Below are 16,769 nucleotides of genomic sequence, written 5' to 3'. Positions count from 1 at the left end.
ACAGGTGAAAAAGTGATCTCCCTTTCCTCTCTCCATTTTCTTTCTCTCCCTCCATTCCCCTTCCCACCTGTAGTGTAGCATACTGAGTGTCGCCTAGCTAACCTCCTTTTTTTCCATTCGTCTTTCTCTCTCTCTCTCGTGGATATTACGAATTTCGCACAAGACGAATATTTTTCGCGACCCCGTGAGATTTGTATTATCGAGATTCTCAGCAATTCATTTGTAATGAACAGGTGTTGGGGCTGGTTACGAAGAGTGAAATGCTGGCAACGGCCACCATTGCATGATGCCTTTGAAACTGATGCTGCATTAGTGACATGCTTGTCTGGTGCTCATTTCAAACGTGCAGAAGTTCAACAATGACTGGTGGGTGGGCCGCCTCATGAAAGAAGGCTGCGACATGGGCTTCATTCCTAGTCCAGCCAAATTGGAAAACCTAATCTTGCAACAGACTCAGACACGTAGCAGTAAATTGCATTCAAGGTAGGCCATATTTTTCTTTCACATCTCTTCTTTATTATTGCGAAATGCCTTTTGATTACCATACCTGCTTGACGAAGTGCACAGTACTTTCTCCATAATGCTATTGGCATTTTCACACAAATTTTTATTTTCTGCTCACCTTGTTGTGCTTTACTGTGCTGAAGAAAAGAATGGTTTTTTCATTCTTGTCCCTTTTTATTTTCCAAAATTACAGGGGCTCCACACCACCTACTCCTGGTGAGTTTGAGAAAACATTTAGCATTCGTCTCGTGCTGAGTTCTTTATAACTAATCTTTATAATGATGGCTCCTATATTGGCTTGTGCCTTATTTTATGGTTGGCTGCCCTATCACTTTCGCCTTGAGCTGCTTTCCTAAGCAGGCCAGTAGATCAACTAGCCGTACTAAACGGATCCCTTATTCATGCTGAATAGCTGGTTCACATTGTTATAACTTATCTAACAATTGTGATAAATTATGTGCCCAGCATACGTCATGCATGCTGTGGTTGGTTTAGTTTAGTCAGTATTTAATTCAGCAGGAGGCTACTTATTTATGTTCCTGCCTGTAAATTTCTTTTTTTTTTTTAGACTGCTTGTTTGTGGTCATTTATTTTCAGTGCCTGCCTGATACAGGCATAGACGAAAGTTTGCTGGATGTGGATTCGCAGAAAAAAATTTATTACGGAACAGTTAGGCACAACAGGTCAACGAAAAGCATGGAAGCATGAGGAGACATGTGTGTTCCATTGGTATAAAAATAACATCTGACTGGCTAGCAAGGCAGCGCAGAAATTAATTTATTTTCTGCGAACCTGCATCGCGCAAACTTCTGTTCATGACTGTACATGCAGTAGAAAAGGAAAACTGCCATCGTCTGCCAGCTTGGCTTCTGAAAAAAATGAGCTTCGATAGCTGTGAGAACTGCTGTCACCATACGCACAGTAGGTGCCAACTGCAGAAGCAGCTCTGCAGAGCTACCATGCCGCTGCTTCTTGTGTGTTTTGCCCTAATTGAAGTAAAGAGTAGTTCGTGCAGCTTCAGTCAAAGCTAGCAGGTGGCATGGACTCCTTATAACTCCCACTTTTATCGGGACACTTTTTTGTGATGTTCAATGGTGAGACATTTTTGAGGGGTGCCCTTGCTGACAGTGGTGGCTTTTTTGTCTTACCGGATAAACCAAAAAAGCACCACTGCCTAAAAAAGTTTTTCACCACCCCCACCACCAATGCCAAATGGTGTTGGTGTCATTGCATCTGCACCATTTGTTACACCAAAAGGCATGTAATATATCAAATGACAATGGTGTAGTAATTTGCACGAGACAGATCACAAAATACCGTCTCTGCAAAATTTGAGTGCGCAGGAGAAAAGAAAATTATGTGGGGTAAAGGATAAATATGCATTGTACATTATATTGGCTAATTCTTTTCACATAAGTAATTCACCCATGTTGAAAAGTTCAGACAGCTCACCATGCTTCTCTGTAGCATAAAACTTTTTTTTAGAAACATCTCATGTTGATTATTGGTTAATTTGAACTAGACAAAATTGCTAATTAGTAAAATGCAGGTGCTACCAGTCAGGCTAAAGGTGCTAACAGGGGAATCCTATTCAAGTTATGGGGCTTGTGGCAGGGTGGTTGAAAGGCACATACTATGCTCTATTTCGCTAAAATTACTAACAAAGGAGGAGATGTGCCTTCTGGTGGGTAACATGCAGTGGCTTAATACGCATAGGTGCTCACACATAAGAATAGTTTGGGACTTGTGGTTTGCCCGCCATATTATTGGCCAGCACTCTGATCCTGACCAGTCACGCACTCCGATTATAAAGTATGTTTATGAATTTAGTCACTGATTGGTTGACACTAGATGGATTCTACAACTGCAAAAGTTTGAAAGAGTGATGTCCAGTGACCACAACCAACCTCAAAATGGTGTTCACATGTGACGATAGTGCTGATTTACAGCAGCGCACATTGGTATTGCAGGATTGTTTGAGCAAGCACAGGCAGCTACAAATCACAGGCAGCTACAAATCACAGGCTACTTTGAGCAAATGCAGGTTTAATTTGCTGAAAATTTATAAATGCACTTTTTGATTTGAACTTTGAACAATTCAAAGATCTTGCATGCCTCGACTATATCGAGTTAATGAAAGTCAACTGTATTTCATGGAATAAGCTTGAAGTTGTTTTATGCATTTGTTAATATTGTATGAATATTATGACACTTGGCTAAATTTCTGACATAATTTTGAACGGTAAAAGCTAAACAGTCAGCCCTCCTCTTCTACTGATACTTGGGTAGAGCAGCTGGTCACATCTGGCTATTTTGCTCTGTCGGCATGATTATCTGTTTGTGTTCTGCACATGCGGTTGCATAAGTTGCAGTAATGATTGCTGTGATGCTCTGTTAATATTTGTAATGTTAATATGGTGTGCTGTGCTGAGGCCATGTTATGCTAATGCAGACCAGAATGGTTTGGAGAGCAATGTTGAAGAGAGTGACAGTCCTGGCAACACGAAGCTTGGCCGAGGTGTTATTACCACCCTTCCTGCCAAAGAGAAGCGAAAACCATTTTTCAAAAAGGTGAGCTTTGTTTTTGGCAATTCTCCATAGGCATAGGGGGGCATTGTAGATAATATAGGACCGCATCATTAAATGTGAATACCCTTGCATCTTTATGTGGAGTGACTCAATGCTGAAATTTGCTTTCTTCAGATCAGGCTGTAGAGTGATAGCATTTCGCTTTGTTTGTTCTACTTTCACAATGCTGAAGCAGAAGTTTTGCAGTACTGATGGTGTTGCAGTTGGAGCTAGGTGTCTATATTCAGTCTGCTGCAAAATGCTTGAGATTTGTGTTTTTTATGAACAGGAACACAACATGCATCCACCACAGTGGTAACCAAGGTGATGATGACTTAGATGAAAATTTTCTTCATACCATCACTGCAAGAAGTCTCTAATATATTGTTTATTTGCTTAAATACAGGAACTCAAAGGTGAAATCATGCTATTCAGCAGGGGTCACTAAACTTTGCCCTTCCATTTCATGGGCTTTATCTCTGCGCTGTCTGTTAGCTGTTTTGAATAAAACTGGAGTGTGGGATGTTAAATGTAGCATTTTTTTTTCACTGATATTTTTGAGCATTGATACAGTATTCATCTGTGGTTTGAATATTTGCATTGGAGCAAATTGTGCCAGAACCTTGCCCAGTCATGTAACCATAGGGTGCTACACACTCCATTGCATAGCGTCCAAGCATGGCGTACACTGCCACTAATGCTGTCAGTGAGCCAAATCTGGTCATGGTGAATTGCCTCTAACTTTATCTTGTTCCTGCATTGTCAGCAGCTACACGTACACTTTTTCAGCATGCAGATATCAGAAAAAATTTTCCATGTATGTTGCACTGTTCCAAGAGCACAAAAGTGGTAGCAATAGCTGTAGCACATATCCCCCCCCCCCCCCCCCCTTGGTGTTGACTACTCCTAGGCCCACTGGGGTCATGTGATTACTGATGCCACATTTTTTAGAGTGTCCATGTGTCTCCCACAGCTATGACTGATCTCAGTGATATTCTCTTTGGCCAGCAGGTTAAAGAGGGAGTTTCAGTGACAGCATTATGTATCAGTGCCATGTACCATAGAGAAAGCCCCTCATACAGCTCTCGCTTTGAAACAGAGCTGACTGTGGTATAAGCGTTATTTTTGTAGCCTAAAGATGGTGTCTTTTCCTTTTGATGTAATGCTAAATCTTGTCTACATTGTCATACTTTACATCAGCAATGTTATGTTTGTCGAAAGTGCTGAAACGGTGCAAGTATAGCCACACCTTGCATGCCAGGTTGTTGTTGGGTATAAGAACCGTGGTTGTTGATTAATGTGCTCTGGTTGGGTGTGATGATGCTCTGTTTACTGCTCGTTTAGCTGTTGCAGAAGTTCATTTTCCAGTGTGTGAACTTCCCTAAAGGGACTGGGTGTGTAGATTTCTTGCGCTTGTGCAGAGCTGCTATCCTGGTCTGCTGTGCATGCAGCCATAACTGCAGTCATAACACTGGTAGCAGGAAACTAGGCTGAGATAAATATTGATTGCAAGAGCATGGTCAGAGTTTGCTAGGATTCGACAAACATGGTGAAAGCTAGTTTGCTGCCACATAGTGCCTGTTCATTACAGCACTCTTTGCAGTTCAGGTTTAGGTGAAAATAGGTGACCTGCTGAGCAGGTTTTTTGCCCAGTCCTGCCTGGTACCATTTGTTTTAGGTCAATGGTCTATTCAGACTGTTTGTCCTCTGCTGAGCATTTTGATGTGCAAAGACCTACACTATGCTTTGGTGGGGTTGTGTGAAAGGTCACCTTAGCTCTATACCATTTCTTTGTCCATTTCTGAAGTTCTTTCTAAAGCTTGCCTTATTGATAATGCTAATTAAGCAAGTAATGCACACACACTATCAAATGGGTATGCATTTTATCTTGTTGTACCACTGGACTTTACTGTGATAGCAGTCCTTGAATCAGCAGCATCTGTTGCTGTTATGCTAGATCTTGTGTGTGTGCATGTTGTCAAGCAGGTTTTTGTTATAATTTGAACAAAATGTGAAATGGTATATGAGTGGAGGTTTTTCTGTGGAATAGTTTTGACAACGTACTAATGAATTAGCTAGGTTACTGTGTAATTACTGAAATGTTAAAAAATACCATGAGGCAGTGTAATCAAGCCCATGGTGTGCATGTGAATTCCCTTCTTTTTTATGTGCTTGAGAAGTCGACATGAAGTAACGTAAGGCATCTTAAGTGTTTGTGCAGCATTTGATGTAAAGAGTAGAACCTCCAAATAGTTCACTCAAGAGCACACCCATGTTGCTCTTGTTTGTGTGTTGGTCCAGAAAGACTCATTTTCTTGGCACTTTAGTTTAACAGCTTGTTGCAGCGTGCTGATGTGAACATAGACACCAGAAGAAAAGAGAACACAAGGTCTTTCTATGCCCATGTGGGAATTCAGTATCCTACAGCATGTTGCATTTGGTGCTTTGGTGCCCCCATATAATCACGAAGTAGCACACATTTGGAAAAAGTGCATGGCTAATTTTCTTTTTGTTTTTTCCAGACGGAAAGCCTGAGCCCGTATGATGTAGTGCCTTCAGTGCGACCAGTGGTTCTGGTTGGGCCCTCTCTCAAGGGTTACGAGGTGACAGATATGATGCAGAAGGCGTTGTTCGATTTTCTTAAGCACCGCTTTGAAGGCAGGTTAGTCAAACGCCTCTTTTGCTTTCATCTCATTTTTGCGATTGATGTTCGTTGACTTTAGTGAGAATCGTTATGCAGTCATTTCTGAACTGTGCTGTGACAGATATCCGTAAGGCATCCTGGTATTTATAGTGAACATCCTTTCTGTGTACCCATCTGAAATGGCAAAGCTGCATAGTATAAAAGCACAGTAGCATTGATTGATAATTATCATGTGCGATCTGTATGCAGTAGAAGCCTGGCTATAAATAGGCACAGTTTAACAAAATTGTGCTTGTAGTGTGGCAGTTGATACTATTGTTAATTTAAAGTCCAACATGCGATTGTAGTTCCAGATAAGTTTACACATAAACATTGTGTGAACTTTTTGTTTGAGCCTGCAGTTGTATTGTACAGTAGCAGCAAAGCTTTTTGTTTATCTTCTGCAGAATTATTATAACTCGAGTGACTGCTGACATATCACTGGCAAAGCGCTCTGCTGTCAACAACGCCGGCAAGCGCGCACTTATGGAACGCTCAAACAGCCGAACAAGCTGCCTAGGTGAGCTCTTGGTCATTTGTGCAATTGCTAGATGGACTGTACAACACATGATGCAAGGAAACTGTTGTGGTGTTTGTCTTTGGTAGTTTTTCAGATTATACTGTTGTATTCATAAATTTAGATTGCAGTGCTGAATCTGTCTGGTTCTACAGAGAGATAGCAGAAGAGCATGTCTATTCTGAGGCACAGTGCAGCTTATTTTTTTCAGCAGTAGACTGCCTGTATATTAGGGCTAAAAGATATTAGTAGTTCCTGTGGTATATAAGCAGGCGTGCATTTGCAGTGACCATTCGGATGGGAGTTTACCATGATCTTTCTCTTCCTCATTTATGGCTGCAGCGGAGGTGCAACAAGAGATCGAACGAATATTCGAGCTGGCACGGACCCTGCAACTGGTTGTCCTTGATTGTGATACCATCAACCACCCCTCCCAGTTGGCCAAAACGTCACTAGCACCCATCATTGTGTATGTCAAAATATCCTCACCAAAGGTCAGTTGCCTCTTTTCTTTACTGCCTAGCAAAAGAAGTGGAGCTCTAGTTGTACTCAGTATTTAATTGATGCTGATTACTTATTGGACTCTCATATCAGATTGCATTTTCACAGTTTGTGCTGAGAAAAAGTCAGTAAAGATCTTGCTTCCCTGTAAGGTCTGTTTGTGGTTCTCAGTTTTTGCATTAACTAAAATTTTCTGTGAGCTGTGCCAGTGTGCATGCACCATCAGGCCATATGGGCGTGGGTAACACCTGAAACCCTATATTGTTTAACTCTACTTTGAGTCGGTTTTGCTGAAACAAGCTGAACCCACACTCTAATTTTAAATGTTCATATCTATTCTAATTTTGATCTTATCTCTCTTGTGCAGGTCCTTCAACGTCTCATCAAATCTAGAGGTAAATCGCAAAGTCGGAATCTCAACGTGCAGATGGTGGCTGCAGAAAAATTGGCTCAGTGTCCACCGGTGAGGGTTTTTTTTATTAGCATTGCTTGCCTGCAAGCTACAGTTAATTTTGTTGCCCTATGCTTTTGTGCGAGTCGGCTATTTCTATTGGTGCGTACTCCTTGAAGAGAGAAGAGCTTTGGGAGGACAGCAGGTGTCATTAGCTTGTCTGGCCGTGCAAGTGCCTTCTACTGGGTCATGCATAGTGTCATTATGTCATTAAATGAAACATACCGAACTAGCCCTTAAAATTTTTATGAAGTAGCTGACCGAAGTACATAACATGCAAGCTGACAGACAGTGTTCGGGGCATTGCTCCATATGCCTGTAACTTTGCCTTTTTCGAAAGTAACAACATTATTTAAGACTATTTTGTTGGACTCGCTCTTAAAAGGACACTGAGGACTTGTTCTTAGTAAAAATAGATTCTGTGGCTCTTTCTGGGTATGTTGATGTTAGTCTAGTAGCAAAAGACGCATCTGCTGCTGAGGAAATTGCATTAAAAATATTTTTCAGCACATGGATTCAAACTCGATGTCAATGTCAAGGACTTCGTGATCATTTTTTAGAAGTGAATGCTAGCCTCAGGGATTCATATGAAAAAGCTGTCTCGATGCACCGCAATTTGATTGCGAAAATGGCTGGTGGTGGTGACGCGTGGTATTTCATTCCTTGGCCCATTCTAGCTTCTAAAAGCTCCGTTTTCAAAGTTGCATCTTGGCCATCGGAAGACTAATTGATCAATACAGGACAACTTAAATTTGTTCAAAGTGTCCCTTTAAAAGGCTTCCTCTGTAGCTTGGTACTGTATAAGAGTTGTTACTGCTGCATGTCTGTGAGGGTCGCAGCTTACCTTCAGGATCATTTATTGCTGAATTCGTTTCCCGAAAATGAGTGAGAAAATTCATACTTACTGTCACTGGAATTAGCCTGCAGGATAATATGCAAGATGTTAGTGTTTTAGATGGCAGCATGCATGTCATTTCATTGTACTACCTAGGAATAGTGAAGTGTAGCAAGGTGATTAAGTTGTGAACACACTCCCAAAGTTGTAAAACAAATAAGTATAACTGAAAAAGAAATACAAAGGTTTGTTGCCACTTTTCAAGGATATATAGTCATGGTTCCTCAAGGGGGAGCATATTTGAAATAATATAGTATCTGCTCATTTTTATTGACCAAAGTGCAACCGTAGAGCTGTAGAAGGAAGCTATATAACTTCCTTGTAAACTTTGCAGTCGAAGCAAAATTCATCCTGGACCAGGATGATTTTTCAAATAATTCATTACCTTTGAAACTATATGATGCGCTTACTCATCAAGAACTCCAAATAACTCAATCCTCCTTTATTTCATGTTGATAATTAGCCACACAATATTTCATCTCCTCAAATTTATTATCTTCTCATTCTGCTGTCCATGTTTCAATTTACCTGTTTGCATTTCATTTGTTCCTGGTTGTGTGCAGCAAATGGGAATGTGAAGTGGTCGGTGTATAATACTTTGAATCAAAGACTGGCATATTTTCTGTTTGAGATGTACTGACGTTCACAAGAAACAGTGTTCCAGTGCCAATGACATTTATGTCTTTGGAGTATATGTTGAAGCTGTTATGCTTCTGCTTCCCAGCTTATGAGATGTGTAAGCCACTTCTGTAATGAAACCACACTGCTTACGGTTGAGCTTTGAGGAAGTGTATGTGGCAGGAAGGGGGATAGCGCCTCCCCGTCTCCCCATCAGAGTTGTCCATCCCTCTCTCCCTTTGTGCGTGAGTGGTATGCTGAAAGCTTCGCTCTTCTGTGTGCGTGCAGGAGATGTTTGATGTGATTCTGGATGAGAACCAGCTGGAGGAGGCGTGTGAGCACCTGGCCGAGTTTCTGGAGACCTACTGGCGGGCTGCCCATGACAACCTGCCTGAGAACTATGCCCAGCTCATCCTCAACACCCCGTGTGCAGGCATGCTGCCAGACCTCAACCAGGAGTCGCTCGCCAGCCACCGCACCCACCCCAAGAGCATCGAAGCAGAGAAGGTGTGTCCGCCCCACATGCCTTATATGTTGCATATGAGAGCATGTCATGATGCTTTTGAGACACCTTGCTGTGTTTGCGTGACATGTAGGTTGCAAAAAATGGACTTTAGCATCATTTCTGGAGAGTGGAGGCAGTAATATGAGCGAAAAGAGTACTACTGCTGTGCCTTGATCGCACTACAATGCAGTCTCGCAAAAAGTATCAAAGAACTGCACTGAAGTGTTGCGCTGTATCCTGGAAGCCCTAACAAGGTGCTGCTGTTTACACCTGTTCTTGACCCAGAAATAAAAGAAGTTAACATAGTGGCAATATTGAGAATCTGCTCTATTTTCTATCATGTTTCTAAGTGCTGCCGTGGAGTAGTGACATTTATTTGCTTTTAAAAATCCAGTTTGTTCTGCAGTCCTTCTGCTGACAAATCAATTTGTCATGACAACTTTCATTGACGAAAAGCTGTCTGGGGAGACCTTGTGGCTGATGTGCAGTTATGGCACACCTTTCTGCTCTTGAGTCTCTGGGTACAGGAGTGAAGCTGAAGACAGTTTGCAGGGGGAGGCAGCAGGCTGCAAAGTGGTGGTATGAAGATTCATAACGTAGAAATTGGAGCCTTGGTTAATAAGGCGAAAGCCTTTAATGGCTCATACTGTTGTCCTTCCGTTAACAAAGCGTGTCACACGCTTTTAACTCGGGAACTAAAAAAGATAGAAGAAAACCGATGGTTGCTTCAGATAGACGAGGAAAAAATGAACCTAGGAGCAAAGTTTGATGACTGCAGAATAATTAATTAATTATAGACAAAAATATTGAAATTGCGTCGAAATAGCGTGGACATCGATATAGCCACAGAAACGGTGTGACATCACATCCACCGGGAGTCGTCACGGCATTGTGTCCTCAGCTTTCGCCTCTCAACACTTTAGTTGCCAAAGTGTCCTCGCAATTTTTAAGCAAGCACCATGTGCTGGTGGGGCAACTACAGCTAGGCAAGAAGCGCCCGCAATGGTGGCGGTAACTGTGCAGTAAATCAGTGCACAAAGGTATACCTAAAAATCTGCTTTTAATTCTTTAATTTAGCTGCTTTTCTTGCGAATGGCTCTTGCACAGATGTAGTTGAGGTAGCAGTTGTGTAGTGGAGTAGGAGGTGTTGTCTGTGTGATCTGGTCTTCTGATATCATGAAGCAGTCAGGAGCACGGAATCTGGGGAAAGCAACAACAATTTTTCTAGTGAAGAGCTGTTAGTTGCTCTGTAAAAGTGCTGAATGGGCCTTTACACATCCAGGTTTAAACTTGAGGATGTTCTCTACTGGGCCTTTACACATCAAGGTTTAAAGTAGAGGAGGTTCTCTGCTCTGCCTTGATTGCTCTCAACTCGGCAGGTTTCTAAGGAGCACGGTCGTGAGACAGACGAAGAGCTGGAATCACTGTCGCACCACCACGGCCACCACTACCCCCAGCAGCAGTCGGCGGGGCACCATGAGGCCATGCCACATAGTAGTTCCTCACTAGGGGGTGCATCCAACCGTCACCCGGCAGGTGCGACAGCTGCACCGTCGTCCACAACGGCGCAGCTGCATTCACGACCGCGGTCGCACCACCACACGTCTTACTCCGAGAGACGTCTACCAAGGCAGCCAGGCGAGGTGAGCACTCTCGGTTAGCTTTTGACGCATGGCACGTGGTCGGCTGTTGCACACTGTACTCCAGTTGCAGTTTGGCAATTTCTTTAGTTATCTTTTTAGTGTGGGTGCGTTCCAGTTTATTCCAGCATTGCGAACGGTCTACCTGATTTCCCGTAAATGCATAGATGGTGCAGCCTGACAGGCACATGGAGCAGAGCAAACATGAGGCAGTCATCAGAGTCCTGGCTTCATATCATACTGATGACGCTCGTCAAGTTTAAGAAGGCTGTAATCACCAACTTATGTAAAAAACGTCTCATATTTTCTCGTAATGCTTTTTTTTTTAAGTACACCAGTTGTCGAAAGTTTATGGAAGGTGTCTCTGTCTAAGAAATTCAATTTCTTTGCATCCAAGACATATTAGACTAATTTAGATTTAATGGTGCACCGTTTAATTTGCACTGTTATAATTGGATTTTATTTATTTTGGGATGCACACAAAGAAATGAAATTAATTTTTTTTGCTCACATTGCTTTGCATAAACTTTTGGCTGCGGGATACTTAAGCATAAGCGTGGTACCTTCATCATCTGTAACAGCAAAGCCTGCATCAGTGCAAGCTATCTGTGGTCTTATCTTTAAGCTCTCTCTTGTGTTGTCTATTGGAGAAATGGGGTTGGATTTGAGATTATGGCTGCACTCTGCATTGCAGTCTACTTCGCTATCTGCTAATGGAACTAGAATAAGCCCTATGGCAGGCACTTCACATACTGGTTGAATTCCATGCTTCTGCTAGTCTGTTTTGCCTTGTGGTTGTTCATGGTTTTGCTTTTCACCTGGATATTTGTATGCATCGAACAACTTAGTTGAGAGGAGTTTGCACAAAGTTATGATTATGTGGCAGTGTGTAACAATGCAAGTGAGCAGTACTTGGCGTAAACAGTGGTGGAATTGGTTTGTACTTTACTCTCTGTTCTGCCGGATCATAATGACCAGGGTGTTATGTGGTAGTACAATGCATTGTGAGTTTGGAGAACACCATCACACATTGTGATAATCAGTATGTTAGTACTTTGAGGTCTGCTGATAATCATCTGACCTTTTCTCTTGCAAATGGCAGTGCAATGTTTAGAAGAAAGTAGCCAGAAGATGTAGACAGGGCATGGAACTGTATCACTTACTAATATAACTGCGATAGCACCGTATGTACCTATGCAGGGTGTTTCAGCTAAGTTGTGCCACGCTTTAAAAGCCTATATGAAGATTTGAGTAGTGCCTAGTTACAGGCAGCCGTCTAGACCAGGTCAGCATATTTTTATAATGTGCCTGATCTGCTAGTTAACAAAGGAAAATTAGCTAACTTTTAGTGTGAAGTCTAGCATAATATTTTGAATGTAAAAATGGCAGGACAAGTTGAGAAAAGTCCATTTCGGTCGTCTTCTTCAATGTTACTTTAGTGGGGGTCCTTTATTGCAGCTCGAAATAAAGCTTATGAGATTTTAAAAATTTTCATGGAACTATGTGCTCTCATGTCGCAATGTTAGCACCCTCAAACTTGCCCTGATTGAAAGAACTTAATTACACAATACCACGATGACCCACCGCGGTGGCTCAGTAGTTGGGGCTCTTGGCTACTGAGTCAGAGGACTCAGGTTCAATCCCAGCTGTGGGGGCTGCATATTGATCGAAGCTAAACGCAACAGGACCCATGTACAATGCGATTTCGACACACATTCAAGGACACCAGGTGTTCTAAATCAATCCGGAGCCGTCCACTAGAACATCCCGCTTAGCCCATGTGTCACATTGGGGCCCATGATGGACACACAAGTCACTGATCACAACGATGGTTCTACGATGAGAGCGGAGACTTTGTTTAGATAAAACTGTGAGGCTGCAGTACAGGCACGGCTACCTTGGGCTGCAAGAAATTATCTGGGTTATGCTATCATTGCGAGAAGATGTGTACTGTGGTGGCTCCAACTATTTTGAAGCAATTCCTGTTTGGCTGTAAATATGCCTGAAATAATATAAATCGTGTTTTTTTTTTCCATAGTTCTAGAGAAGGTGAGCGAAGATCCATTTTCATTTTAGTTGGTCCATGGAATCAGTCATACTTTCTCATACCTATAGCTAGCAATAATATATTGTATGCGCTCATAATTGGGGACATGCATGTGGTGAAATGGTGAAGTTGTTCCTTTGTATTCTTTAAGCAAGAAAAGAAAGTAAATTTGCCATCGGTTGGTGCTAGGGTATCATAGAAATCTTCCTTTTATTGCACTTAATTTTGGTTTTATGGAATGCACTCCTGTAGAACAAACAGCATTGTGATTTTAATGAGATATCAAGTGATTACAAATTTTCTTTGGCATAGTCTGTTCACACTTCTTTAATTTTGGGAAGCAAGGAACCGAAATAGTCAAGAGAGTCAGGGCAAAACTATTTTTTCATGCTCTACAATTTTCTGTGATTCTCATGTTTGGAACCAGTTTATTGCTTTCTGAATACAATTAGCATGTGTAGAACATGTCAGCTTGGCTGCAGAACGAGTGTGTTAAACCTAGAAGTAGTTTGTGCATAGTTGCACATAATTGTGCAGAATCGGTAGCAGTCTGCTCACGTCAGCGTCAATCCCCTACCAACGCTAATTTCATCTGAACACTTTGGATGTATGTGTGTCTGTCAAGGGATTCCTGAAGGGATATTTTCTTTTTTCGTTATACGCATCTCCTCTTTCTCACCTGGCCCAGCCAGAATGAAACGACAGTCTGCATTGTTTTCCGGTACCAGAAAACAATGTAGTCCTTTCAGCATTACTGGAAGTAAATACGTACTTGTTTGCAGTGGTCAACGAAGTAAGTTGACAGAGACAGCAATGAGCTGGGGAAGTAAATGAACTTTGAAGATGTTGTACAAGACATGTAGGTACCATGACAGCGCCAGAGTGCATCCTGTAGGGTCCTTCTGGTCTGGGCGGTTTATGGCGATGTTTTCTGTTAGTACCACTCCAACTGTAACAAATTGGAAGTTTCAGTATAAACCATTTTAGCTGATTTTATTGATAGTTTATTTTATTTTCACGAAGCCAGAGCTGATAACATAGCAAATAGCATGCTAGTAAAAAAGTAATCTGGGCATCTCAAGAAACGGAACTAATTCAACCATTGCCTAATATTTTGCTGCAGCTGGAGCAGAGAAAAATAATTTTGCTGAGTGATGTTTTGGTTTTTATTTTTTAGTTTACTTTCACTTGGGAGGAGTGATGGTAGTAGTCTTGATGCCAAAATTTTGTGCCAAATTTTGTTAGCAGCAGACAGCGGTGTCAGTCATCTGCAAAAATGTGGAAGTACTTTGGCAATAAAGCCAAGTACAGAATCATCCATAATTACTCTTTTTCGGGCAACTTTGCCATAGTGGAGGAACTTGACCCTTTGCACTTCAAAGGCTGCATTGCTTGGGCAAACAGGGATTTGTTAGCGAGACAGAGAGAGATGTTAAGCACAATCTACCAACTGAGGTTTTATTGCAGAAGATTGGAATGAAGGAAATAAGTACACGTGACTACAGTCCGACGATAAATGAAAAAAAAAAAGAAAAATACACCACAGAAACACACAGCTATGATGGCATGCATGATTGTCGCCTAGGCGTGCGCATCTGTTGGAGGCGTAGGGGAACGAAACCTTTGGTTACTTCTTGCTATCATTGCTGCGTGTTTCTGTGGTTTGTTTTCTTTCTTTTTTTTTATTGCAAAAGCACTATTTCAGAGGTTCAGAGTCTACCAAAATCTTCTCTTGCCAATGTATGTACGGAGGTTCAAAGCCTAGCAAAAAGAACTCACATTTGTATCCACGACTCGGAGTCGAACCCATGGCGGCACGAACAGATCAGCTTCAAAGGCCGCTGCGTGAGACCACTGGGCTTCGCCGCAGCTAAACATTCCTCATCTTAAACTGCACCACACTCTCGCACTGTGCATTGCAGAACCTTTCATCTGCTCTGTCCCGCAGCACTGCCTGCTCATCGTCATCTTCTATGTAGCACAAACCATGTTTTTGCACTAATTTGACTCTAGTAAACATTCTTTGTGGATTCTTTTTCATTTACATTTGTGTTCAACAAATCCACAAGGGTAGCAACAAAAGTTTGGTGGCTCTTCAGTGGAAAATCGTCGCAGTGCTTACTGTTTAATATTGTCGCTGTGGTAAAATACCTTTTCATTTTTTATTTGTGTAGTAAATCCTCGGTCAAGTGTGCAAGTTAAGTGCACTTATGGAGAGTGCACTTCAGCACCTTGATTGACACTTTAATCTGCGCGATGTAAACGGAGAAGCAGTGTGTCACCTGAAGTAACAAAATTGGTGACATAAAATGAGCGGGACCTTTGAAAGTAGGTAGGAAAGCAAAAACTTCACGCGTCAGTATTTTCTTAACTGCAGAAAAAAGAAAACAATGGGGCCAGTAAGGCTTTCGCCTTAAAAAGAAATTTTTATTATTAAGGTGTTGCAAGCCAAGACCAGCTATGATGAGTTTCTTGCCTATTCAGAATTCTGACAACAAACATGGTGGCGTACAGAGGAGCTGCATCTGAATTCGTTTAATTTTTCTGTTGTCTCAATAGCTGCTATAACTAAGAATTTCTTTGAAAGCAGCATCACTCATGTAATGAAAAGCAAATTATGGAAGTACACTAACCTTGGATGAGTGTGCAGCAGCCCACTTGCTAATGTGCAGTTAAACCCTTAATGCTGTGACAATCTTAGATGCCAAGCACACCTTTGAGCTGCACACTAAACTTTTACGCATCCAATGCTTTATATTTATTCATTTATTTACAATGCCCCAAAGGGCCCCTGTGCGAGGGTATTACATAGGGTGGAATGGTGGTACAGTTTAGGATATGGGGTTAGGGGAGTGAAGCGACGTGTTGACATAATAGCGATTCCAACACGGCACGTTGTTTTAGTGCTGTGACACTGGTGAAGTGTGAATAATCCGAAAATATGAAGCGAATAGCATGGTTTTCCAGGGATTCGATGTTTTTTATGGCTTACGCTTGTACAGGATTCCATATGGCCGAAGCATATTCAATTTTCACGTGGATCAGTGTGACATAAGCAAGTTTTTTTTAACTGTGAAGGTGCTTGCTTAAGGTTACATCTAAGAAGACCGAGTGCGCAGTTAGCTGATGCCAAGACTGTGTTAATATGGTAATGCCAAGTGAAGTCAGGCTGTAGATGGACTCCAAGATACCTGTAAGGTGTCTTAAGTTATACGCTAGCACTATTAAGGAAGTAGGCTGTAGGAATTTGAGCGGAGCGGGTGGTAATCGACTAACTTTGTTTAATATGCATATAGTATGTGACATTAGCCAGGTGGAACACCAAGCAGTCACTCCAAATGGAATGCATTGGAATGCCAACATTCAGACCTCCCGTTTTCTTTGGGAGCTGGCGGGGGGGGGGGGAGGATGGATGGATGGAAGAGTCTGATGTGAGCAGGAGTACACATCTAGCAGTTAAGCTTATTTGGTTTGTTACATGAGCACCCGCTTTGCATGTAAATGTAACTTCTGTACACTTCTACTTCTGCCATGTGTACTTCGGCATTGTTTCTGTCATCTTATTTGTTTTTCTGCTGTGCTTACTGTAGGTTTCTGTAGCTTTCTGCGAGCTCTAATTGGCCATAATCATAGCAGTGAAGCAGGAAATTCAAAAACTTCCTCTTTTTATTTGTACTATTCGCAAGCCCCATTACGGATGCCACTGTCATTACTGCAGGGGTCACAACTGCATAGTGCATACGGCAAGCTGGCAGTTCTTTTATCTGATGTATGCCTAGACAGATTGGATGGCTGCCATTGAGATTCTTGCTTTTTCAGTGCTTCTGATGTTTGTGCCAG

At 42.0% G+C, this 16,769-nt stretch overlaps 1 protein-coding gene across 5 annotated transcripts in view; it reads left to right on the top strand.

Annotated features, from left to right (window-relative positions):
• The window catches only part of Ca-beta (Calcium channel protein beta subunit), a 119,617-nt gene that overhangs the window by 93,161 nt on the left and 9,687 nt on the right, over window positions 1-16,769 (top strand). For all 5 annotated transcript variants that reach the window (XM_089543718.1, XM_089543721.1, XM_089543722.1 and 2 more), the window contains 9 exons: window positions 350-483; window positions 698-720; window positions 2,957-3,075; window positions 5,595-5,734; window positions 6,163-6,275; window positions 6,615-6,766; window positions 7,141-7,236; window positions 9,026-9,244; window positions 10,622-10,885. In XM_089543718.1, coding sequence (XP_089399844.1) covers window positions 350-483; window positions 698-720; window positions 2,957-3,075; window positions 5,595-5,734; window positions 6,163-6,275; window positions 6,615-6,766; window positions 7,141-7,236; window positions 9,026-9,244; window positions 10,622-10,885 — 1,260 coding nt within the window. The remainder of the gene's footprint in view (window positions 1-349; window positions 484-697; window positions 721-2,956; window positions 3,076-5,594; window positions 5,735-6,162; window positions 6,276-6,614; window positions 6,767-7,140; window positions 7,237-9,025; window positions 9,245-10,621; window positions 10,886-16,769) is intronic.

This window comes from Amblyomma mixtum, chromosome 5 (assembly GCF_055824585.1).
Source record: "Amblyomma mixtum isolate Tamu chromosome 5, ASM5582458v1, whole genome shotgun sequence".
In the NCBI taxonomy this organism is placed as follows: Eukaryota; Metazoa; Arthropoda; class Arachnida; order Ixodida; family Ixodidae; genus Amblyomma; species Amblyomma mixtum.
The sequence above is the reverse complement of the archived record's forward strand: the minus strand, read 5'-3'. Positions and strand labels throughout refer to the sequence as shown.